The sequence below is a fragment of the Catharus ustulatus genome, chromosome W, assembly GCF_009819885.2.
Source record: "Catharus ustulatus isolate bCatUst1 chromosome W, bCatUst1.pri.v2, whole genome shotgun sequence".
In the NCBI taxonomy this organism is placed as follows: domain Eukaryota; kingdom Metazoa; phylum Chordata; class Aves; order Passeriformes; family Turdidae; genus Catharus; species Catharus ustulatus.
In genome coordinates, this window is record NC_046261.2 from 10,994,933 (window position 1) to 11,022,265 (window position 27,333).

The 27,333-nt window shown below is 40.4% G+C and overlaps 1 protein-coding gene across 3 annotated transcripts in view; it reads right to left on the bottom strand.

Annotated features, from left to right (window-relative positions):
• LOC117005018 (ras GTPase-activating protein 1-like) overlaps positions 1-27,333 on the bottom strand; it is a 175,036-nt gene that overhangs the window by 55,431 nt on the left and 92,272 nt on the right. For 2 of the 3 annotated variants that reach the window (XM_033076233.1, XM_033076235.1), the window contains exons 10-19: positions 24,844-24,964; positions 23,750-23,906; positions 21,393-21,480; positions 18,629-18,706; positions 15,981-16,138; positions 15,620-15,696; positions 7,846-8,018; positions 7,530-7,689; positions 7,218-7,360; positions 6,411-6,526 (exon numbers count right to left, since the gene is read on the bottom strand). In XM_033076233.1, coding sequence (XP_032932124.1) covers positions 6,411-6,526; positions 7,218-7,360; positions 7,530-7,689; positions 7,846-8,018; positions 15,620-15,696; positions 15,981-16,138; positions 18,629-18,706; positions 21,393-21,480; positions 23,750-23,906; positions 24,844-24,964 — 1,271 coding nt within the window. The remainder of the gene's footprint in view (positions 1-6,410; positions 6,527-7,217; positions 7,361-7,529; positions 7,690-7,845; positions 8,019-15,619; positions 15,697-15,980; positions 16,139-18,628; positions 18,707-21,392; positions 21,481-23,749; positions 23,907-24,843; positions 24,965-27,333) is intronic. The other variant, XM_033076234.1, reaches the window with a different exon arrangement.

Here is a 27,333-nt window from a genome sequence, read left to right on the forward strand (position 1 = left end):
TTCAATGCTGCAGAATTCTATAAAAACTGTTTCAATCGATAGAACTTGATAACAAATGAACCTACAAACACCAATTCTCTCCCGAGTCAGAGAAAAGGAAACAGTGAAGACACATGAGGAGAACAATATGGCGACACTAAGGTTGGTGCAAAAGAGGGAGGGGAGGAGGAGGTGCTCCAAGCATCAGAGATGAGATTCTTCTGCAAGCCATGATGAGGACTATAATACAACAAATTGTTTCCCTGTAATTCATGAAGTACATGGGGGGATGAAGCATTCACCCACAGCCCATGAGAAGAAGGCACTTGTGCTGGAGTGTGTGGATGCTGAAAAACTGTGATCCGGTGAGAGGCTTGAACAGAGAGAGAGAACCCTTGCTTTCAGAGATAAAAAAGAGGATCCTTGCTTTTATACTGTTATAAGTACATATTATATTGTTGGTTTTTCGCAAATATTAAAATGAATGCTATATGCATAATGTTGGAAAACTTTGCTGTATGAATATAGTTTCTTTTAGTTCTGCTATTAACAAAACTTAGAAATAGTAGTGTGATAAATATATATTTTTCTTGGACTATAACATGGTGATGTAAAAAGCTTTTGTTCACGTAACTAACTCAGAGAATGGTAAAAAAAAAAATATAATCAGGAAATTATTCAGATTCTTGGATTATTGGACACCAGAACCCCAGGGAAGGAATATATTGAAAAAAATGTTGATTTGCAGGTTGGGGGCAGATGATTTTGAATAATGCATGAAGATCTATGAATATGCAACATGTTGATGCATTTAACCAAGTGTTTTTTGAGTTAGTGTGTGCTCTTGGCTGAATGTCAAGCACCCAGCTGTATAACCTTTTGCTTAATTGTTTGTCTCTTATTGTATTTTATTAAACTTTTTAAATTTCACCAGGAAAGTGAACCTCATTTTTCACAGTACTAGAACAACTCATTCTTTAAAACTGCACCCCAAAACTAAATGGCCCACAAAAAGCAGTTGTGGGAAGATTGCAAGCCGTGGGAGGGACTTCAAGTTGCAAGCAGGTTCCAGGCAGCCTGTTAGCCATGAAAATTAAAACCACCTTGAAAAAGTTCACAGAAAACTGTTTCCCATAGGAAAGACCCCATGGCACAGCAAAAGAGACTCCTGTCTTTAAGCAAACTGAAAAAAGATCTTAAGAAGTGGCAAACTAACTAAAATTCCCATATTTTGTCTCCCTGTGCTGTCGGGGGGACAGAAAGAAGGGCTGGGGTGGGGAGAGTAAGGTGTTCTAAAGGTTTATTTTTGTTTCTCATCATCCTCTTCTAATTTTATTAATAAATTTTTCTTTATACCTTTTAAAATTTTGAGTATGTTTTGCCCTTAAAGTGTTTTCTCATAATCCTTATCTCACCCCATGAGTTTTCTTTCCCCCTCCTCTGCTTAACTACAGCAGAGGAAAATGAGTACAGTAATTTCACGATTATAAGCCGCACCATTTTGACTAAAATTTTGCTCCCAACCCGGAAATGCAGCTTACACTCAGGAGCGGCTAATATATGAAAAAGTTCAGAAATTTCCAACCCCGGAAGTGCCAGCCAGGGTGCCGAGCCGAGCACCTGCCAGTAAAACCCGGGATTGCGCGATTGTTACAAATTGGTTACTCTGTTGCGCGGCGGGTGGAGGCGGGCTCCATGCCAGCAGTGCGGGGGGGGTGGAGGCAGGGGGCTCCATCCTGCCGACCCCGCAGCCTGGGGGGGAGGTGGGGGGCTCTCGCTCCTGCCTGCTGCCGCAGGAGCAGGCAGGCACTGTCCCCGCCTACTGCCACCGCCATGGGTGCCGGCGGACTCCGTCCCCGCCTGCTGCCACCACTGCGGGTGCTGGCGGGCTCTGTCCCCGCCTGCCACCGCAGGGCAGCACCGGGCCGGGGCGAGCGAGCCTGGCGGCAACAGCGGCTGGCCCCAAGCGGCCCCGCCAAGCGGCAGCGCCGAGCTGGGCCACCTGGCCCCATCAGCAGCCTCGAGCGGGCCGAGACTGCACGGACCGAGTCGAGCCAGTAAACCCAGCGATCCCATGATTCTGTTACTATTTAACAACTTTGTTGCACGCAGGTCCTCGCTGCGAACAACAGAGCGGCTTATAATCAGGTGCAGCTTATGTATGGACAAAGAACGAAATGTTGCCGACACCCGGAGATGCGGTTTATAATCAATGCGGCTTGTAATCATGAAATTACTGTAAATGATTTTCATGAATGCGTTGGCATTTGGCCAGCATCAACCCATCACATGAACCTTGCTATCACTGACACAAAAGAACTTTCTATGCTGTTCTGTGGTGAGTTGACCATGGTCAGCAGCTAAGCCCCCACTGAGTTACATGCTCACTTCCCCTCAGCAGGATAGGAAAGAAAATAATAAAATCACAGAATCATTTAGGTTGGAAAAGAGCTCTAAGATCAAGTCCAACCAGCAACCTAACACTACCGAGTCCACCATTAAACCACATCCTTAAGTGACACATCTACATGCCTTTAAATACCTCTAGGGATGGTGACTCCGTCACTTCCCTGGGCAGCCTGTCCCAATGCTTTACAACCCTTTTGGTGAAAAAACTTTTTCCTAATATCCAATCTAAACCTCCACTGTCACAACTTGAGGTCATTTCCTCTCATCACTTCCTACTTGAGAAGAGACCAACATCCACCTTGCCACAACCTCCTTTCAGGTAGTTACAGAGAATGATAAGGTCTCCCGAGCCTCCTCTTTTCCAGGCTAAACAACCGGAGCTCGCTCAGTCACTCCTCATAGGACTTATTCTCCAGCCTCTTCCTCAGCTCTGTTGCCTTTCTCTAAACATGCTCCAGCACCTCAATGTCTTTCTTGTAGTGAGGGGCCAAAAACTGACCCCAGGATTCAAGGTGTGACCTCACCAGTACCAAGTACAGAGAAACAATCACTTCCCTGGTCCTGTTGGCCGCACTATTTCTGCTACAAGCCAGGATGTCATTGGCATTCTTGGCCACCTGGACACACGCTGGCTCGTGTCCAACTGGCTGTCAACCAGCACTCCCAGGTCCTTTTCCATTGAGCAGTTTTCCAGCCACTCCAAGCGTGTAGCACTGCCTGGGGTTGTTGCGACCCAAGTGTAGGACCTGGCACTTTGCCCTATTGAACCTCATGCAATTTGCCTCAGCCCATCTATCCAGCTTGTCCAGATCCCTCTGCAGAGTCTTCCTATACTCAAGCAGAGCCTTCCTATCCTCAAGCAGATCAACAGTTCCACCCAACTCTGTTCCATCTTCAAATGTACAGAAGGGCAAAAGCAAGAAAAACTCATGAGCTGACATACAGTTTAATAGGTAAAGTAAAAGCTGTGCATGCAAGGAAAGCAAAATAAATTCATTCACTACTTCCCATTAAAGCAAAATCAAAGGGTTAAGAGCTTAGCTGAGGGATAGAAGCTATACATATAATGATTAGAGTAGAAGCAATGTAGAAAGTATCTGAGCCAGTAGAGCTAAGACAAGAAATCACTTGCTTGGCTTTGTTGTGTCAAGACAGGTGGTTGGGATATTGTCAAAGTGAAGGAACCATATCTGCACCTGGGGGCTGGGGAAACACCACACAGCCGACTGGAAAAAGCATTGTACACCATCAATCATCACTGTGCCACAAGATTCCAATAATCCCGTTATTGTGAATCATTTCACTTCATTGCAGGCTGCAGACGAGACACACCTGCCTCGGGTGAAGGTCTTCATACAGGACTTGACCATGAGTAAGTGGGAGGGCCGGCATGACCTTATCGTTTGGAGCCGTGGGTATGCTTGCATCTCAACCAACACCGGAGTACGTTGGCTACCTGCAAGATGTGTCCACCCTGACCTGCCACATCAGAAACAGAATGCGGCCTGTGTACAGCCTTCAAATGCTGATCAACATGCCGATCACCAGCCAGACGGACCCTCTACAAGCAGAGGGTGAACATTAATTTGCCTGTTTTCCCTTTAAGCTGTTTTAAATTCTGGGACATTATTAGACAGGTTTTCTGAAATGCACTAGAGATAAGTTTGGTGAATGGTGACGGGTTCTTTGTTATTGTATTTTGCAGGGAAAGGACACCAGGCTTGAAATTTCCCTTGGCACCTCAGATGTCCTCAGGTCTCTTGGGATGTGTTTGTTCTCCTCTGCAAGGGCCCTGTAGGGGATTACAAACACTTTTCTTTCTTTCTTCTTTTTAATGTAAAAAAGGGGACCTGTGGACACTGTGGCCTAGTAAATTTTCAGTCTGGATTTTCTCAGGTTGTGAAAAGTACACAGTTCTTGTTTCTCATAAATAGCTAAAACCTTCCCAGGTTGTTTTGAAATACACAGCTCTGGGGCTGTGGATGTTCCCAGGCAGAAAAAGAAAAACATAGATTAAACATCTGTTGTTTTACAAGTAACTGTACTGTGAGTACATGACAGAGATTGTTTTCTTATTCTGTCCAATAATTCTCTGTTCTGCCTGAGGTTTGCGATCATCATTATAAATATGTTGGTGTATCGGTCATTAAACGGCCTCTTCTCTAAGAAGTTGCCCATGTGCCCATGCTTTCCCTCATGTGATAGCAACATCTGGGCCCTGAAACCAGCCAGAACCAGGTTGGGAGCTTGAACTATGACCAAAGGGCATGAGAACCTAGCAACAAGACAAAGGTGAAAAGTTGAAGGCTAGGAAGACTCCCTGACTTCATCATTAGGAGACCACTGACCCATTTCAAACACCCACCCACCCATTTGAAGGAAGGAACTGTGCAAGCCTAAAAAGGACTTTGAGCTAATTTTGATACAAAGCGGGGTTAGGCGGGGTTAGGTAATGCATATGTATAGGTGTATTGGTTAATTCTATGAATATGAAAAGCTTTTGTGGATAAAAGAAGGCAAGAGCCCTGTGTACTTCGCACATCCCTGTGGGAGATTTCTCCTGGGTGTGCCCTTCGTCTTAATAAACATACCACTTTCTAATTTTAACTGGTTGGAGTTTTTGTTTCTGCATCACCATTGGCAGTCAGGCATTCAGCCATCTTCAGTAAAGCAGGGCTCCATCATACATAATGATTACTTGGGAAGACAAATGCAGTAACTCCAAAATGTCTCCTTCATCCTTATTTCTCTGCAGTTTTATTGCAAAGCAGAACGTCATATCATATGGAATATTCATTTCGTCAGTTGGGGTCAGTCATCCCAGCTGTTGCCCCTCCCAACTTCTTACCCATGTCCAGCCTACTTACTGGGGGGTAGAGCAGAAGGGGGAGATAAAATACAACCCTCAACACTGTGCAAGCACTGTTCAGCCAAAGCATGGGTGTGTTATCAACACTGTTTTAGTTACAAATCTAAAAGAGAACACCATTCAGGCTCCTATGAAGAAAATAATCTCCATCTCTTTTTCTATACCATTTGCATAATATGCTTGGGTTGTACACTATCCAGTACATCTTCATTAACTACCATCCCGCCTTCCCATCCTTTAGCATGCATACAGATAACATTCCCTTCGTTTATAGCCCCCCCTCCCCCCAAAGTGTCCATAAAATGTCCATTCAGTTCACTTGGTCTGTAACCTGGGCTCTGTTATGGTGGTCACTTGGAACAGGAGCAGTGCATTGTGTGGAGTCGTTTGGCACCAAAGGTAGCTCAGATTGTGTCACTGCTGCAGTTGCACTGCTTTTTGCAAAGTTCATCTACCACTAGTTCAGGTGGTCCCTTTTATAGTACTACTTCTAGTATGAAACTCAAATCATGGGTTACAACAGTTTATTCACATATCCATTATAATCTCCACCCCTGGTCCTTTTGGATCAGGCTATAGAGTTTTGCATCACAATGAACTCCATGCCTTGCCTGCACTCCATCATGGATTCTCCATGGGCTGCAGTCCCTTTGGAGGCATACCTGTTCTACTATATACTTATCCACAGACCAGCCACTTTGACTCCAGCTCATACTGGAGTTCCTCCATGTCCAGTATGGCAGCACTAAACCATGGCATGATTTCATTCAGGCCATGATAGTCCACTGTTAGTCCCCACCCTCTGCCAGACTTTTGCAGGCCATATGGAACTATTCAAGAGTGATTGAGTATTACTGCTTACTCCTTGACTCTCCAATTGATGAATCAGCTTTAGCCAGGGTCATCAGTCACTCTTGTTAACTCAATCACCTTTTATTCACCCCCCAGGTGGCACCTCCTTCTTGTCCCAGGGTCTTTTTCAGATGACAGATGGAAATCCCTGAAAAACCTAACCCACAACACAGTCCTAAAGAATTTTGTCTTAGTACTGATTAGTATAAGATAAACCAATAAAACACCATTTTTATGGTTCAATATAAACCACAAACAGGAATTTTCAAGTACAAATTTGAACAGAAGAGTGCAAACTTACGGAGGTAGTATCTCTGCAGCCATGAATATTTTCTCCACCAATTCCGAAAGTATACTGAGTAGATGTGCCAAATTAGTGTTTACGTCTTCATTTTTTTCTAACTTTGAAGGATTTAACTGAAACCAAAAGGGAAAAAGACATAAATTTTCTCTCTTGAATAGAACTACATATATAATTTGATAATATTACACACTGAATATGAATTCAAAATAAATTAAATATTCTATGGCTGTACAAATCTTGTACAAAACTTACAAATCTGTTTCAAGGGCTGGCCAGAAAACTAATGTGAAAAAGCAAGGTTTTTAACTTTTAGTGCACTATGCTTTTAACAGTACATTTAACACTATCCGCAAGTACCCATCTTTTTTCTAACTATGTATATTTTCATCTTTTAATCCAGTATTCTGAGGAAACAGAAGCAGACATTAGGAGAGTTGTTTTAGAAATAAAGATAAGATCTAACACAAGCAGTTAATGTAAGGGAGTTTAAACTTAATTCAGACATTGACTTCTAGCATATCTGGAGCTTAAAACAAGTTATTTAAGGTAGGCCATTCAGTAACTGAACTTACAACTGTTAAAGAATAAATATATAATTTAAAGAAATTTGAGTTTAAAAGCTTATTTAAAAGTGATACTATGAACATTGTTCAAGCTCACATTTAGGAAAAAAACCTCATAATCAGTTCAGTTCCAGTACTGAAATTATTTCTGAAGGGTTAATAAATGTTTCTAAAGCAAATAACCAGTAGATCATAATTTCAACAAATCAAAATTAAAAAAAAACATAGTTCAATGTATCACCTCACAGGACTGCTTGCTCTCCATTATCTTTAAAATACTGTCTTTTAGTGCATGATGAACAAAACGTGTTGCTGTAGCTTTCATATATTGCTCCATAAGTGTACTTGCTAAAGTGGTGGCACGAAACAAAGTAGTAGCTTCATCTGAAAAAAATGAAGTGTAAAGTTGGGAAAAAGAGACAACAAAAAGCAGAAGGGAAAAATAAGCTATGTTCACTGTTTGGTATATGATGCAAGAGGAGACAGAAATGAAGACATGGGAGTCATTCCCTCCCCAGAGTTTCAACTAATATTAGTGTAATTGGTACAGTACCTTCCATGTTTATTTCCCTGTCATTTAGTGTTCGTAACAATAGCGACTCAAGCTTTTCATGAAGAAATATCTTCAATAAAATGCCAGCCAACAGTGTTCTATCCTGGCCACAAACATGTGATAAGGCATAGACTACATGCATCTCTTTCTGGAGTATGAGCTAAAAGAAAACCAAAACAATGTTAAGAAATTTGTGTTTAAATAACAGTCACCACAAATGCAACTTAGCAACATCTGTAAGTGTTATTGAAATTTCTCTCAAACAACAGAGAAAGTGAATTTTGACAGAAAAAAAATGAGGAAACAAACTTAATACCTCTTTAAACTCACTGTACTCCTCTTCTGGCATGATCTTCTCCATAGAATAGCGTGCTCGAACACGCAAAGATCCTGGCTCAATACCTTTCAGTGGTATATGGGAACTGAGTTGAAACCACTCATCTGTTGCATGCCCTTTCTGTAATCGGCTTAATTGGCAACGCATAAACACTTTAAGAAAAAAACATTGTTAAATAGGTTATCTCCAGCAAAACAGTGCTAGCATTGAATAAAAAAAGATTTTTTTTCAGCACGTCACCTTGTTTCAGCAAAAGAGTATTAATAAAAATGATCAAAATTTGTGTCATCAAGTATATGGACAGATTACCTCTTAGATGGTTTAACAGGCTCCTGAAAACTGAAGTTGAAACATAAAGCATGCTGTAAATACTGTATACCCAGAGATATTTAAAACGTTTTCTTTTTAATGCCCAAACAGGGGAAAAAGCCTCTCTGTTCCCTCGCTACCTATCAAACCTAGGCAGCAATCAGAAAATTAAAACAGGTGAAATTATCAGAATTCACTGTCCTCTTTTGAAGCCCTGGGCTCGTACCCCTATCAGGTCTGCTCTTGAACATCTTTGTTACCATTTTTAGTCTTTATTTTTAGCCTTTATTTTTAGCTTTACTACATCTTTCCCAGATGTTGTTAGATGTATTTCTTTAATACTTTGAAACTCCTAAATTTAAGGCTGTAACATTTTATGCAAAACATAAAAAGTCCTTCCCAGACAGGTTACTGCCCAAATAATGACAAGTTAACCACATATGACAAAAACATTATTTCACTTTTTTTTTGGTGGTGTTGGTACTTTAAAATTACTAAGTAATGACCTGCACCAGCCTATTCAACCATAATTGAAAGTCTGATCTGACAGACAACTAGTAAGTTGCAGTAGTCAGACCACTGACCATTGCAAATTAAGCATGTGCACTCCTGAACAGACTGTCTGGAACTTCTAAGCAAACACTCTTTTTCTGCATATCTTGATGATATCTACTTTTAATCAAGTCCCTCACATTTAAACAAAACAACTCCCCAAACCAAAAAAACCCAATCATCCCCACAAAAATCAAAACAATAAAAAACACTTATCACACACTTCTTTTTCACTTTTCTGCAAAACGTTTAAACAGTTCTAGCAGACTTTCCACTGCTCCAGTTCTGCAGTATGTTTGGTCATCATTTGCATAATCAGATAATGGAACAGAATGACATCATATTTCTAATATAGATTTAATATCTCATATTCTCCCTTTATTCAAATAAAGTCAAAGGACTCCTCCGTCTCCTTTTTGGACATAAACCTCTGGTGTTTGTGGATTCATTTTCCTGACACTGATGATTTAATTTTTCCCATGGTTATATAGTAGCACTTCCTAGTGATAATATAAATATTATAATCATATTTTGATCTTAAAAGATTGAAACAGAAACATCAACATATGGACCGCAAAATACTTGTTATAATTTATATTCAAAAAATTTAAAGAAAACTTTCTGCTACTTAGAAAAGTATATTGAACTATTAGGCTATGATCAATAAGAGACTGACATTAGTTGAGAATTTAAGGATGTTTAAACTTTGCAGTCTAGCACATTATGATAGAATAACAAATATACAGAAAAACCTCCAAAAGTTGATCCATTCTTTGCAAGCACAGTCAAAAAACTGTATACAACAACCTTGGACCAAGAATGTTCTACGTGATCAACATTAGCAAAACTAAAAGGCAAAACTGAGGTTTCTTAATGGTTTGTTTGCAAATCAAGCTTAGGGATTAATATTTAGTAAAAAGCACAGTAATTTCACAACTATAAGGTACACTGGATTATAAGACGCACCTCCGGGAGTCGGCAAATTTTGCAACTTTGGACATTATATAAGGCGCACCGGACTATACGGCGCACTTTTTTTCCAGCAAGGATCCGCGCCGCGCTCAACAAAGTAACGAAATAGTAACGGAATCATGCGATCGTGGGGTTTACTGGCTTGGTTTGGGGTCAAGTGGGCTCGGCACCGCTCGGGGTTGCAGCTGTGCTGGGAACCCGTGCCCCGCCGCGGCGCCAGGAGCCCATGCTACCCCGCACCGCGCTGCTGAAAGCCCGAGCCGTGCTAGGATGCCGGAAGCCTGTGCTGCCCGCGTTGCCAGGTGACTCTGCCGCGCCGCTGTGCCGAGAGCCTGTTCCGCTTCACGGTGCCGGGAGCCCGCGCTGCCCCGCGGTGCTGGGCACCCATGCCCTACCGCTGCGCCGGGAGCCTGTGCCCCGCTGTGCTGCTGAAAGCCCGAACCGCGCTGGGATGTTGGAAACCTGTGCCGCCCCGCGTTACTGGGCGACTCTGCTGCGCCGCGCTGCCGGAAGCCCAAGCCGTGCTGCTGTGCTGCTGGAAGCCCGTGCCACTCCGCATTACTGGGCAACTCTGCCGCGCCGCTGTGCCAGGCACCCGTGCCCCACCGCTGTACTGGGAGCCCGCGTCGTGCCACAGTGCCGGGAGCCCAAATTGCTTGGCGGTGCCGCAGTGCCACCGGCTCCCCCCACGGCTCTCCCGGCTCACCCTTCCGGGTTGGCAAATTTGGCAACTTTGTACATTATATAAGGCGCACCGGACTATAAGGCGCACTTCCGGGTTCGGACCAAAATTTTAGTCAAAAGGGTGTGCCTTGTAGTCGTGAAATTACTGTATATATTTTGATGATTAATAATTAAAATCTGGAAATCAAACTTAAAGTGATTAAAACTTATGGATTTTTTAGAATGGAAATGAACTTAAGTTTACAGTAAAGCCTTTGTGAAGCCTTTGTTGAACCCAACCAGAATCAAACAAACAAACCCCCTAAAACCACTTACTGAATCAGAATAAAAGTTTATCTAAACGTTGACAAAGAATACATTGCTCAGTTATGGACACATTAAATGCTGGCTTTCCCACCCACAGTTTTAAATAATTTCACACATATCAGGCGCAACCTTTTGACTAAAATTTTGGTCCGAACCCAGAAGTGTGCCTTATACCCTGGAGCGCCTTATATATGAATAAAGTTCAGAAATTTGCCAACCCAGAAGTGCGCCTTATCCTCCGGTGCACCTTATACTCGTGAAATTACTGTACTCATATGTTAGCACAATCCATTTACGAGGCAGTGAGGAGCTTTAAGGACGTGAACCTCTTACACTAAGTTCTTCATAGAAGGGGATGCCAACATCTTATTTTTGGTACCTAGTGTTGGTAGACAATATGTTGTTACCACCATTAACAAGTACCTGATAGGCTCCACAGTTTCTCCCCATTGTTTAAAGTCCACCCATGTCAATGAAAGAGTGCTTACATACACTAAATATGTTTAGCACATATTTCATGAAGAATATGCAAGGGATGGAGCCAAGTATATAATCTGTTGTCTTGGGGTGACTTTATGATGCTTGTATCCCCAAATTGTCTGTTTTGTTGGTGTTGGATATTGAGTTCTGCAACTTTAATACTGGTTCCAGGAGTGAAGGGGGAAGAGAAAGAGGTGCAGAGTTTATCAGAGACTGCACTTCCTCCCCTGCATCCTTCACACAGACTGTGTTGTCTGCCGTGGACAGCAGGAGAGAGCTCTCCTTTGCTTTTTAGTTAGTTTTTCTGGCTAACTGAGGCAAAGGAGTCCCCTGGACTGTGTTTTTTCCCTTTTTCTGAGAATTGTTTGAACCTGCTCTGGACAGAAAACCCAGGAGGAGCATTGGGAGCTCACACCTGTGGCCCACCAGGCCTGGCCTGGGGCATTTCCCAGCCCCGTAAGGACTGAGAACAGACTGAGTGAGCCGGGCTGCAACCCATGGAAGGGATTCTTCTGAATTTGTCATTTCTTCAGAGCGGCGAGAGGTTTTACTGTTTAGTATTGTTCATTTTTGTGCTGGGGAGTGCTTTGCCTGTTAAATAAATGGTTTTTTTTCACTTCTCTCTGAGGAAATATTTTTCCGCGAACCAGCTGGGGAAGGGACTGCTTGAATCTGTTTCCTAGAGGGATCTCATTCAGAGGTTTCCTCCCAAATTTGCCCTAAACCAGGACACCTGCAAAGTAGGCTTATTTCCCAGTGTCACAGAAGTGATGATACATGTGTATCACAGTGACTTTTTTTGTCCTCTAGCTGCATATTCTCAAATTACTTCAAAGCCAAGCTATGTCACTACTGCAAATAAAAACTGGATAAAAGGAGAGACAAAGGCAATGTGTGCTTGCAGCCCAGAAAGCCAACCGCATCCAGGGCTGCACCAAAAGCAATGTGGGCAGCAGGTCAAGGGAGGCAATTCTCCCACTCTGCTCTCATGAGACTCCACACAGAGTACTGTGTTCAGCTCTGGGACCCCAAGCATAAGAAGGAAGTGAACCTGCTTGACTGGGTCCAGAGGAGGGCCTCCTAGATGATCAGGGGGCTGGAGCAGCTCCTCTATGAGGAAAGGTTGAGACAGTTGGGGTTGCTTAACCTAGAGAAGGCTGTGGAAAGACCTTATAGCAGCCTTCCAATACTTTAAGGGAGCCTACAGGAATAATGAGGAGGGACTTTATCAGGAATTGTAGTGATAGGATAAGGGGTAATAGCTTTAAACTGAGAATGGGTTTGGATTAGATATTGGGAAAAAATTCTTTATTGTGAGGGTGGTGAGGCACTGGAACAGGTTGCTCAGAGAATCTGTGGCTGCTCCATCCCTGCAAGTATTCAAGGCCAGGGGGCTTGGAGAAACCTGGTCTAGTGGAAGGTACCCCTGCCCATGGCAGCAGGTTGGAACTAAATTATATTTAAAGTGCCAAGCCATTCTATGATTCTATGATTCTATGACATAGTCAGGACACCTGACCTAACCTTACCAAAGAGATATCCCATAATACATGGTGTTGTGCTCAGCAATATTAAGAATACTGAGCTAAGAAAAAGGAGGAGAGGGGGCATTCATTATTAAGGCATTTGTTTTCCAAAGCAATCACTATGCATACTGAGGCCCTACTTCCCAGCAAGTGTGGATATCACTTGTTGATGGGAAGTAGAAAATATTTTTTTTCCTTTGCTTCCATGTACAGCCTTTGCTTTTCTTTGTTAAACTGCCTTTATCTTGACCCATGAGTTTTTCACCTTATGTTTTCTCCTGTACCCTTGAGGAGGGGGAGTGAGACAGCTGCTTGGTGGGCACCTGGCAGCCAGACAAGGTCAACTCACCACAAATATTGAAAAAATATAGCCTTCACATTACTCCTACTTCAGAGCAATCCACTTTTAAAAACTGTGGCTACAATAGAGAAATGTTCAGAAATATAAACAACCCCTTTTCTTGATTTTGGAGGTTTAGGCAACATTGCACGCAGACAAGTTGGATATGGTCTCTTTTATCTCAGTTTTTCTCCCCATATACTTCAAATATTTGATAGCGATGGGGATGTAGGCAGAGATGCTTGTTAGTTCAAGTTGATATGGTCTAATTCTTATCCCAAAATGAAAGGACTGTTAGGTTATACTCTGAGAGTCTACCTAACCATGATCAAAAAATGCAAATCCTCTTGACCTAGGTAAGAACAAGATCTATAACCTTCCACCAGTTGGATATATCTAAAAGTAGCACAATCTCCTTAATCTGGACAAAGAGAAGGAAACTACAAAAACACTTCAAAAGAAGTTACTGAAGCATCCCATTCATGAATTATCCTTTGAAAGGGTCTTTTACTAACCAAAGCTTTGGCCAAGATAAAGAATTTTCTAGCTCAAATGCATAGAACCATGCAATAACAAGGTCATAACTGTAATCAGAAAGTCGTTTTGTCTGTCAAATGAAATACATCCTTTTTTCCTTCTGCTATGCAGAAAATTTTGTAGTTAAAGGAAAGGGAAACAGTTTTGAAATTGAATTAGGTTTGGCAAGAACATTCAGTCTTCAAAGTAATTCTTCTACTTTCGTCAAAGTTTCCCTACAAATCTCTTCTCTGAGAGGAAAAAAAGAGAAATCAATTGACAGAGAGGCAAACATAACAGTCCAGTAACACAATACCATGCAAATAAAAATCAACAGCAACAGATTATCAGTACTGTGCTAGACTTTGGGACAGGTCCGAACACAACAGAAAAGTACAATAATTTCACAACTATAAGGCGCATCCGATTATAAGGCGCACCTCCGGGAGTTGGCAAATTTCACAACTTTGTACATTATATAAGGCGCACCGGACTACAAGGCGCACTTTTTTCGCAGCAAGGATCCGCAGGCAACAAAGTAACAAAATAGTAACAGAATCGTGTGATCGCGGGGTTTACTGGCTTGACTCGGGGCCGGGTGGGCTCGGCGCTGCTCGGGGCTGCCGCCAGTGCTGGGTACCCGAGCCACACTGTGGTGCCGGGAGCCCGTGCCGCACTTGGCACTGCCGGAAGCCTGAGCCGCACCGGGATGCCGGAAGCCTGTTCTGCCCCACATTGCCAGGCAACTCTGCCGTGCGGCGGCGCTAGGAGCCCGTGCCCCGCCGCTGTTCCGGGAGCCTGTGCCGCACCGCGGTGCTGGGAGCCCGTGCCCCGCCACACTGCCGGAAGCCTGAGCTGCGCTAGGATGCCGGAAGTCCATTCTGCCCCGCGTTGCCTGGCAACTCTGCCCCACTTCTGTGCCAGGAGCCCATGCCACACTGCGCTGGGATGCCAGAAATCCATGCCCCGCCGCGTTGCCGGGCGACTGTGCCGCGCCGTGGTGCCGGGAGCTCGTGCCCTGCCGTGGCGCTGACAGCTCCCCCCACGGCTCTCCCAGTTCGCACTTCCGGGTTGGCAAATTTTGCAACTTTGTACATTATATAAGGCGCACTGGACTATAAGGCACACTTCTGGATTCGGATCAAAATTTTAGTCAAAAGGGTGCGCCTTATAGTCATGAAATTACTGTACTTGTAACAACTGTTGGGCAAGAGGGTGTCTGCTCTGCAGGCAACAGAGAGGAGGCAAAGGGATGAAGTTACAAGGCAATTATGGTGAGAAACAAAATATCTTGAAAGCCAAAAAATCACAGTGTGCCTCAGAATTCAAGTGTGGGTTTTTTGGGGAGGGTTCATTTTGGTGGGTTGGGTTTGGGGTCTTTTGTTTAGTTTTGTTTTTTGAAAGCTAATAAGTCTTACCATCTTGTTAGTAGTTTTCTGGAATAGAAAAATAGAAACAAAACAGCTGAAGAAGCTGTGTAAATAACAGGAGGAAAGTACAGTCTTGGGAACATAGAGGAGATAGAATGGGGGGAAGAACAAGATGCTACAAGGACTGAGGCAAATTTTGTTCTATAGACTGTCAAATCGGTGTTTTTTAAAAATTATTTACAAGTGAAGAAATTACTACTGTTTTTCCCTCTTTCTCACTGGAAGCAACAAAAAACCCTGAGAAGGACAAAAATAATTCCACACAGTTGAGCTTAAAAAAATTAAAGAAATTAGCTTAATGAAACATAACATTTTATGAAGGAGATTAATTCTGACAGCTTCTCTTTTTTTTTGTAAACATGGGCACTGTATAACAAAATAGGTATACTGGAATAGAGCTAGAAAAGCCATCAGACATATAGGATTGGATTACTGTGCATTTTACTACTAAAAAACATTCAGGTTCTTACTGTAAAAACATTAATGTAAAATCAGTAACAGACATCTAAAACATACCAATACAGCTGTATGATAGTCACAGAATATGCTTCATTCTCTTGTGACAATGTTTGACAAGAGCAATGCAAACTCTATCCATTGTTAAAGTATATATGCATCCTTTACATAAAAATACTTACATATATCTGGATCTTTACTTTTCTTTGTTTTGTTACTAAGACTTATCTCAAATCTATTAATATCAGATGAAAGATCACTGGAGAAAAAGACAAAAAGCCCCAATTAATACTATATTTGGCCAACATTTAAATTTATTCTGAAGTTATTTCAATCCTGAGTTATTATGACCAGCCAAAGACAATCATATTAACAAAGATACTTAGATTAATACATAAAATTCTATTCATGCATTTGTGGATCCTATATAACCATGCATACAGTAGTTTTAAAAAGCAGATACAAAACAGTACACTGCAAAGGATCTTAAATACAATGCAACTTTGAAGTAAAATTCAGTAATTCAGTAAGATTAAGACTTACTCAAAGACAAATTCTTCTGACCATACAGGGTTCTGACCTTCCCTGATATGTGTTTTTGCTACCTGGACACTGTTCAGGTAGATGTTACAATATGGATTAGTAAAATGTTTTACTGGGAGCGTATGAGCTTCTTCTACATGCAAGATAAGACTGCTGACCTAAAGAAAATACACAAAGTTTATTTATTTATTTATTTATTTAAGAAAGTATGGAATTCTTTCCCACACCCCCCCTCCCACCATGTGGAGACTTAATGTTAAGGAATAAATATTAAATACAAAATATAATTTTCTAATAGAAAGAGCAGGGAAGAGGAATAATGAAAGAAGATTTTAAGAGGCACCAGGGACAAAGTAAGAGCAACAACTTGAAAATAAACCTCCAGCACCATAGTTTTACCTCATTTTTTTATTTTAAAACCATCACTATAAGATTTGCAATTACTATCTTTTCTACGCATAGAAAATTCTGCTGAAGCTAAAGACTAGCATCTTAAGTAAGAACTGTGGACAAATGCAAACACAATGCTGCATTTCATGCTTTCCTAACAGATTAGGCTCAATTGAAGCCAGCAGTGATCCCTGGCAGCCAAGAGGGCAAACCACATCCTGGGGTGCATCAAGGACAGCATAACCAGCCAGTCAAAAGGGATGATTATCCTGCTGTATTTAGCATTGGAGCAGCCTCACCTTGAGTACTGTGTGCAGTTCTGGGCCCCACCATTTAAGATGGATGTGAAGGTCCTTGAATGCATCTAGAGAAGGGCAACAAAGCTGGTGAAGGAGTTGGAATGAATGTCCTATGAGGAGCAGCTGAGGACACTGGGTTTGTTGAGTTTGGAGAAAAGGAGGCTGAGGGGTGACCTTGTTCTCTACATACAGCTTCCTGAGGAGGGGAAGTGGAGAGGGATGTGCTGAGCTCTTCTCCCTGAGATCCACTGACAGGATGTGTGGGAATGGTTCAAAACTGCACCAGGGGAGGTTTAGATGACATTAGGAAGCATTTCTTTACCCAGAGTGTGGTCAAACAGTAGAACAGGCTTTTCCCAGAGAGGTGGTTGATGTCCCAAACCCATCAGTGTTTAAGAGGTACTTGGACAATGCCTTTACTTAATACTGTGCTTTAACTTTTGGTCAGCTCTGAATTGATCAGGGTGTTGAACTAAATGATTGTTGTAGGTCCCTTTCAACTGAAATATTCTATTCTCTTCTAAAACCCAGTAGATTTCATAACATTCTTTTGTTTAACACACTAAACTGTTTTGTCCCTGTTATAAGGAAGATATTGGTCTGTACCACAGATTCTCAAAATAAGAGCGCTTGGAAACTTAATTTCCAAAAAATGAGAAATGAATACTGAACGCATTTACATTAAATACATTTTAAACAGTCTACTATTTTACAAACTTCTGAATTGAATGCAATTCATAGCATAATCAAATATCTACAGATATTAACTGAAGTCAATTTAGTCAAATACAGGAAATATCATACTTGATCAGGTCAAAATTTCATTTAAATGCAAATATTCAGTACCAGAAATTTCAAAGGACAGTTTGAGAAACCCTGAAACTGCTATAACTTCTGTAAGGCAGTCATGGAAGTATGATTTTTGATCTTTATACACTTCATCTACCTTGATCATTCATGCTTTTTATAGTTTTCACCTTTCTAAATAGTCCAATACTTCCCACACTTATTTACCTGGAATTTCTTTTACTCATTCCACCCTATAGTTTTCTCATTTTCTTTATACATTTGATATAAGATGATCAAAAATAACAGTATCCTAAATGAGAATACCATAAATATTAAATAGTATCTATCCTCTATACTATTCCTTCACGCAACCTAACATTTACTTTGTGTATGCAAGTACCGAATTATTTCAGATGATCACTCTGTAGGTGCTTCACTTTTTTGGCTCCAAATTTCTTCTGCCATTCATATATCATTTGACCTAGTTTAGTTTACTTCTTCAGAAGTATTCAATCATCTTTAATCTTGACCACAGAATAATTCTGCATTTCCTAAAAAAACTCCACCCATAAAACATATTCCTTTTCCTATAGACTGGCAAAACAGTTTCTTCCAACATTCATAGTGTTCAAAGATACCAGGGATTCTCGATTCCCATTATTCTTCTATCATCACTTATGTAGTCATTTATGAATATCTGTCCTCTACCTCTGAAAGAAATTCCGGACACAACAGCACTCTCAAGAAACCAAAAGAATATACACCACAATCACAGTTAAGTATGTATTTGTCACTGAAAAATAAATATATTAGTTATACTATTATTTTGGTTACATGTGACATAAGTCTGTCAAATCTGGTGAACTGTAAGAGTTAAGACAATACAAATGCTGAATTGTTGACACTTTTACTTAAATGTGATCAGAAATTAATACCTAGCAAAACATCTGTCAATTGCCTAAACACCATTTTGATCTTTGTGTATATAGATATCATATAGAGAGTGGAAGTCATTCCGGTTGGTTTAATAAAGGTACTGTATAACTCCAAGAAAAAGAAATCACATGCAGAATTTACTATTGTTGAAAGGAAAGTTATGACATGTATCATCATTTTGCAACAAGGAGGCAACCTCTCCCCCTCTCCCCCCCCATATCTGCATAGCTTCACCTGACGTAGACGTTTATTTGATGTCCCCGGACTGTTTTTCCTTAAGCTGCAAAACATCTGCAGAGCCTTCATCCAGTCCTAAAAGATAAAGGCACAAAACAGTGTAACAAAAAGTCAGATACAGATTCTTGCAATAGAACTGACATATCAAAAAGTACAGTAATTTCACGACCATAAGGCGCACCCGACTATAAGGCGCACCCCCCGGGAGGCGGCAAAATTAACAACTTTGTAGATCAGATAAGGTGCACCGGACTATAAGGCGCACTTTTTTTTTTGCAGTGAGGCTCCGTCCCCAGCTCCCGCTGTGCGGTTGCTGGCCGAGGCCCCGTCTCAACCCGGCACCCGGCAGCCATTGGCCCTTGGGCCTGCCTGTACCGGGCGGGGGTGGTGCCGCGAACCACCGGGCCCCTCTGGACCCGGGAGGGGGGGCTCCGCGGGCCCCCTGGCCCACCTTCACCCGGCAGCCATGGGCCCCCGGGACTGCCTCCACCCGGCAGGGGCGGTGCCGCAGGACCCTGGGCCCCCCTCCAGCCGGCTACCGTGGCACTTCCAGCTCCCCCCACGGCTCACAGCTCACACTTCCGGTTTGGCAAATTTCGCAACTTTGTACATTATATAAGGCACACTGGACTATAAGGCACACTTCCAGGTTCGAGGGAAAATTTTAGTCAAAAGGGTGTGCCTTATAGTCGTGAAATTACTGTATATTAAGTTGTTTCTATAGCTTAAAAAGAACCAACTTGTATACAACTCAGAGAATATAACTTTGAATAGTAAAGCAAAATTCATATTTCTCCATAAATCTAAAAAGATATTTGCAAATTTGAGTTTCTCCTTTTATAAATATCAAGCATTACTAATGGATATACAGTACGACCTTTATCAATTTTCCAGATTAGTCATACTTAAATAAAAAATGGCATATAAAATGAAGCAAGACTTGATTGCTTCTGAGAAAATAACAGATAAGTTGAACTGTTCCGATCATTCTCTCCTCTATTTTTATATGCAGTTGTATTTACTCTATGTGCTTCAAACAAAAAAGAAAGTAGCATTAACAGAAAAACACTGAGAAGTATAACCTCCACCCCCATTCTCTCTGCTCACAAATACATAAAGCAGAGTAGATACTTGGAAAGGTGAAAGATATGCTATAGCCTCATTTCTCATGTTTTCACATCCCACACAGTCAAATTTTGTAAGTTCTCATGAAGCACAAAATTTAGACTTTGACTAACATTCATAAAGGTGTAGGTCAAAGATCTGATAGCTATTATCAAAGTGCAATTTAATAATTTCTAAAATACAGGTACATTCAATATTTCAGCTATTCTCAAGTAAACCACTTTGGGAGTGAAGTTTAAGCTTTCAAAATCTTCCACAAAATGAGAAACTGTCAAGTATGCATCAAATTTTTATTAGTTTGCTTTCTTATTCAAATAAGAAAAAGCAAATAAAGAACCATAGAACTTACTAAACACTCTAAATTAATCTAAATATTTCCTAGATACAGTCATCTTTATTCTCCCTTTTAACAGGAAAATCTCTCCCCTTAAATGTCACAGTTTACAGCAGCAAGTATGAACAGTGCACCATAGTATGCACAAAGACACTAGTTATGTCATGAGGCTAATATATGTCATGTATATGAGGCTAACACTACATTACAATACATTCACTTAATGGTTTGTACAAACCTCAGACAACATGCAATACATTGGACAGCTGCTTTGATATTTACCACATTATATGAAAACCATCAAATTCTCCTTAGTACTACAAAACTATTCTTCTGTGAAATGTTGCAAAGTACAGACAGCTCTAACTTCTGAGAACACAAGCATCAGTAAAACATCTGACTTACCTGAACCAGAATCATCTTATAAAAGAAATCCCAGTATTCTATATAAATGCAGTGAACATCTTAAGTGTTTAACAAATCTAAACCAAAAGCAGATTATACCAAATATTCAGAAAACAGGACAGGATATTCTTCATGTCCTGACAGGATATTCTGCCTACTACACATTCTTAAATAAAATCAAATGCATAGCTTGACTTCTGACACAAATTGTCTGTTTCAGAGCTCTGGAATACCAAAACAACTTGATGAATAAGAACATAGTCACATCTTCCATATGCTCTCCTATTAGTGAGTGACTTTTGGAGAATTAAATTCCATTCCTACATTTCTTAATCAGCAAACATTAACTGTTAGAGAGCTAATAAATAAATGATACCAATTGTAAAACACAACCCCCGCTTTATTTTGTGCAAGATCAGGGCCTAAGACAGGACAAAAAACTGTAAATGACTCGACAGATTTTGATTGGTGGGCATATCTGCATTCGCATTTTAGTTCTTATCAGGAATGTGCTCTTTAAGCAAAACTCCCACTTGCCATGCTCTGGTTCATTAGTTGGAAGAGTGCTGGAAAGTGAACTTTTTTTTTGCACTGAACTACTCCAAAATATATTCTCCAGAAATATCTAATGGAAACTAATGGAAGTTTAGTCCATGGGACCAGACTAGAACTTTTCCAAAGCAGAATCCCTAAAGCACAGGTAATTTAGGTGCTGGATTATCATCACCAACTCTATCCCTAACAGATCTGCTATTATTGCATGGTAATATTTGCTAATGTAGACATAGCCACCATACACTGTACACTTGCTTTCTATTAGAGAAGGATAATATCAATAAACACTACAAAACAAAAAAAATTGCTTTTAAAATTATATTTACCAACAAAAGCTCTCACCTGCACTTGCTCTTGAGTTTCTCCTGCAAAGTAAAAGATGTAATGCTCTTCACTGAAGTGCTGAACTACTATCTGAAAACAGTTTGGCCTTAAAATCAAACAAAACAAAAATGTCAGAAAAAAAACCCAACAAGAAATGTTTCTACATGCTTCAAAAGTGCATTTTGGTTGGAATGATTGATGCAATCTCAAGAAAACTGCATTGTAGTTCAACTAGTTCAACTAGTTTGTTTCAAAATATTTAAGGAACTTGGAACAATTTGTATTGAATATACATGTATACTGACTTACACTTGAGGTAAAATGCATCTGATATCATTAACAAGTGAGGACTATTCACCACAAGCATTTTAAACGATGAACAAGTTCAGAATTACATCCCAAGCACTTAATCATGCCTTATGGATTTGTTGTTTTAGGAATTCAGGAAACTATATTAACATAACGAATTCTTTATCTGAATGTGTTTCACAGCTCTCACCTCAATAAAATGTGTACTGGATCATGATCAAATATGTGTCATAGAAACTTTTAAAGCTTTAAATGTGAGTATAACATCTTCTCTATTTTATGTATGTACACTAATTTGTCAAAAAAGATCAAAAATATTTTGTACTGTTACATTAAAAGTTGCACACTATAAGTACACTGAGTCTTCCACATTACCTTCAAGATAATTTGGCTCTCCCAAACACAGAGTTACATGAAGGATCTTACTTCATTTGCATATATTTCAGTCTTCCCTTCCCTCCATCCATTGTTTAGGTAAATACTGGCATGGCATTTTCTAGCCATGCACACAGGAGGACTGAGAAGGGGGGAAAAAGTAGCTGGGTCAGGGGCTACTTAAGACATGCAAAGCTACAGCTCTCACTGTACTTCTGAGAAAAGGGGAAAGATATTTTAAGTAGGTGGCAAAAATAAGAGGAATTTTGTCTCAACTACAGTTCTTCATTAACAGCTTTCCCAAGCAGGTGCAACCATACATCTCCTTCTACCCACACTTTCAGTGTTACTTATTATCCAAATATATTTTAACCCACAGTACAACATTTCTTATAAGCTGCTCAAGAGTCACCATTAACCAAAACACTCCTTGTTTACAGTCTCCAGCAAAGTTTCATGTATAATCGCCAACTTTCATGAGGAATATTTCAGTATTTTTTTTAATGGTACCCTCATATCTATGGCTCCTCATTGCAAAAGTTGTGCAGATCTTTTTAAATGATTGCGAAATGTATAAAAATCAGATGCTACAAGAACACCAGATCTTTGCAGCTTAAGAAATGTCACTAATTTTAAACATCTATCTTGACATTATCTATGCAAAAAGACTCTAAGTTGATTTAATACTCTTAATAAATATTAAGATGCATGGAATAACCAGAGCTGCTTTTAATGTGTTTATCTATCTGTTATGAAAATATAACATTTGCAGGAGTAAATGCATATTTTTCGTCTATATTGCACAGGACTGCATATTTTTTTATAATTAACAATGAAAAGTGTGATCTCTTTCATCTTAGTTACCAATGATATAAAGAAGTGGTTTGATTCTCAATGTCTTTGCCAATAATCAAATCGCTTGCAGTTGACATATTTAGTACAGTAAATGAAACTGTGAAAATGCTCTCTTGCAAAAATAGTTTAAAAAATATTTGTTGATATGAACTAACTTGTTCCTCTAACACTGATTGGTCTAATCTGCTTCTTATTGATTCCTAAACAGAAAAGCACTGATACATTATCTACCTAATTTAGCTTTGTAATACCTATCAACAAAAGAATGCAGATCTTTTGGAACTGACTAAATTCTTGATCTTATAAATTCTTGGTTCAATTAAAACACTCAATACAGTTACTTCACAATCTTTTTAATACGTGTATAACAATTCATACATAATATTGAAAAATGACAGTGCAAAAGGTCAAGTCATTATCACATCATATTACGTGAGAAAATCTTAAATTCCAAAATTTCTTACTAGAATCTGTTTATGAACAGTTACTAGCAATCAAGTTGCCATGGCTTAAGTTTTCATTAATCAGTTAAATTTGTTTACATATGCTCTTGCAATCTACACCAACTATGGTATGAAATGCAATATGAAACAAGTCACAATACTTGCATTTCACAATCAGCAAAATCTAAAAAAAACCCAAAAAAAACAAGACAACAACCAACCAAAAAAAACTCTACATGTGGACAGTAACCAGGGTTCAAGTGTCAAAATCCAAGTTTTTTGTGTCAGGCCAACTTGCTCATTAGTGACAAATTTTTTGTATCTTGTATATGCCTCAAACTAGTAGTCAGCTGTCCTGCTGTATGTACAAGAATTAAAAAACCAGTGTCCTACCTGCCAAATAAACTGTCATGTACTCCATAGACTGAACACACACTAAGGTCTATTAATCCTTTAGGTTTTGTGGCTCGTTTTTCGCTTTCAAAATAAATAAGTTGGGCATCATTTCCCTCCAATATAAAGTACAAGTTTTTCCATCTCTTTCCTTTACCTGTAAGGAAAGTACAATATTGTTTTAAAGAAAATATAAATTCTGTAAATGAAAAAAAAAGAGAGCAGTAAGGTTTTTGTCAAAATACAAACAGAAGAACAATGCACAGTTAATTATGTTTAAGCAATAATGTCAGTATACATACTCAATTTGTTCAGCATGTAGCTAAAACTAGACCCTCTTCACGTATTAAAGTAGAATTTTAGATGGTTCACTAAACATTTTCATTAATCTCAACAGGATTAAACAAGTGTGTGAGCTCCGTTCATATCAGTGAGAAGACGACATCTATACAGTTTGCAAATAATGTATGATTCTGTAAGCAATCTAATTTATTATGACTATTTTAAGTAAGAAACAGAGTTCTCTTTACATGAGAAAATTATTCCTAAAGTCTTACCAACTGATCAGCATAACAAATTGCATCACAATATCTTAAATCAAAATGACTAAAAACCAGGAATGGGAATACAGTATATGCAAATCTGGATCAGAACCATGCCCTAAACACACATATATAAAAAATTTGACCATTAAAAAAAAAAAGGAAGAAAAAAGAAAAAGAAAAACAGCATTTAAAAATGTTAATACCCAGAGATTTATATGTCAAGGATTGTTGGAAGACAAATTAGATGTACCAGCAAAATGTGGATTTAGACGCTGACTAAAACAAAAATAAATCACTCATTGTTTAACATCCATTGAATAAAACTGATAAGGTTCTGAAGTAATTCATACATAAACCACAGTAAATTTTGGAAAAATATTCAGTCTTAATTTTCAATTTGATCATCATAGATCCACCACAGCCCTTCATAAACAACCTTTTGCTCTCTTCAATTTTGCCTCCACTAGTACCACTACTACACAAAATTTGCATACATATCTGCATTTTTTAGAAAAAAAAATACATTTTATAAAATCAAACAGAACTCACTTTTTTTCAGAAGATATCCTTTTTTGACAATATTTTTATAAAAAGCATCCTTAGTTTTGCGACGAATTGTATTGTAGATTTCTTTTCCATCAACTGTATCATTAAACACTTGTTCTTGATGCTGGTAAACAAGGAAGAAAACAACACTTTTTTAATCTCAGAAATCACTGTGAAACAATTGCGTACTATGCAGTTGCAACTGAACTTTTACTGAATGCTATCAATTCTTTATTCTCATGTATCTTAACAAACCAATATAATTTAATACAATACATTTGGCAGAAATGTAATATAACTATTTTTTGTGGAATTATTAGGCCACAATTATAAGAGAAGAAAAACAAGGTTTAAATATAGATCATTTTTCAAAAAGCAACATCTGTATTTAAAGGTTCTTTAGCTTCTAACTGTCTTCTACCACAGATTTTGAGACTAATTAAGGATACACTCTGAACCAACAAGAATGGTATAGATCACAATAAAAACTGAATTATTAACACACAGCTAATGCACTGTGCCTCACTAATCTTATTAGCACTTATATCCTAAATGACTATCATTCTAACAAAAAGCAATAGGAGAAAGTAGAAACAGGACATCAAAAAAGGATAAATTCACATATAAAATGAAGATCTGGAAATGTAGTTACCCAGCTACAATGGCCAAAAGCCAAGTCAAGTTTGACATTACCAAGTCAGCTGATCAGTAAAAGTTGTTTAGCCATAAGAAAACATGAAAAACAAGACTATCAAGCAGTGAGAACAGTATCAAGATGAAGTGATATGCACTAACTCCATACTAAATACAGTAATTTCACGAATACAAGCCGCAGCAATTTGACAAAAATTTTGGTGGAAACCCGGAAGTGCGGCTAATACTCGGGGGCGGCTAATATGTGAATAATTTTCTGACATTTACAACCCCAGACGTGCCAGCCAGGGCGCCGAGCCAAGCACCTGCCAGTAAAAGCCGGCATTTTGCGATTGTTACAGTGTTACTGTGTTGCCCTGGTTCCCTGCAGGCAGCACAGGGGGCGGGGAGAGAGGCGGGAGAGCTCTCTTTCCTCCTCTGCCGCAGCCCAGAGGAGAGACAGGGGGGCCCCACGCCGCCATTGCCGCGGCCCGGGGGGGGTGCGGGAAGCCCACGCCGCCATTGCCACGGCCCAGGGAGGGGGGGGGGACCCCGCGCAGCCATTGCCGTGGCTCGGGGAGGAGACGGGGTGGTCTGTCCCCGCCCTCCGCGGCAGGAGCAGGCAGGCTCCATCCTGGCCCGCCGCCGCCGCGGCAGGAGCGGGGAAACTCCGTCCCTGCCCGCCGCCAGTGCCACGGGCGCGGGAAAGCTCCGTCCCCGCCCGCTGCCACTGTCGTAGGAGCGGGGGAAGCTCCGTCCCTGCCTGCCATTGCGGGGCAGCGCCGACCCGGGGTGACCAAGCCCAGTGGCAGCGGCGGGCGGCGTCGAGAGGCGGTCGGTCCCGAGCCCAGTGGCAGCAGCGGCGGCGACCGGCCCCGAGCCCAGTGGCAGCAGCGGCGGCGGTCGGCCCCGAGCCCAGTGGCAGCGGCGGCCGGCCCCGAGCAGCAGCGCCGGGCTGGGCCACCTGGCCCCGTTAGTAGCCCCTAGCGGGCCGAGCCTGCACAGCCTTAGCTCAGTCAGTAAACCCCGCCCTCCCGCGGTTCTGTTACTAATTGGCAACTTTGTTGCACGCGGGTCCTCGTTGCGAACGACAGAGCGGCTTATATTCGGGTGCGGCTTATTTATGGACAAAAACCGAAATGTTTGCCAACACCCAGATATGTGGCTTATACTCAGTGCGGCTTGTATTCGTGAATTTACTGTACTTTACTTTTCTCTCCTCTATTCCATAAGAATCATGGTTTTAAACAACATGACAAAGGCAAGATGAAAAACATTTCAGTAATAGGAATTACAGGGCTGACAATAGAAGTAATATCCAAGTTTTTACTAGCTCAGTATAATCTCCATAACATATCTATGACAGAAATAACATACAAAACATCTAGTGAAAAATGTTTTAAAGTAAATTTCAGAATTAGAAACAGGAAGTCTTTTAGATTGAAGGAAGAGTATGCAAGACTTTTGATTTTTTTTCGTCATAGAGCATGACAGTATGTGGTAATTATATCACCAATATATTTTTTTTAACAAAGGAAAGTCACAAATACAACCAAAAAGAATTTTATGCATGCTCACATGGAAAATTAGTCAACACAGAGAAAGTTATTTATAAAGGAACCATAATCAGATAGACAAAGTGCCAAAAGGAAGATGACTGTCATAATCCAAAAAGAATGATGGAGAACAAGGAAAGTTATTGGGTGAAGCTTTTCAAGGATCAGTCTCTGAATTCAAATTTCCTCACATTTGTCTCAAACACATTGAAGAGCATGAGTTAATAGTAGCAGAAAACTGGGAAGCATTGATGACAAGTCAATCAGCAAAAAAAATATCAACCAATCAGAATAATAAGGTATA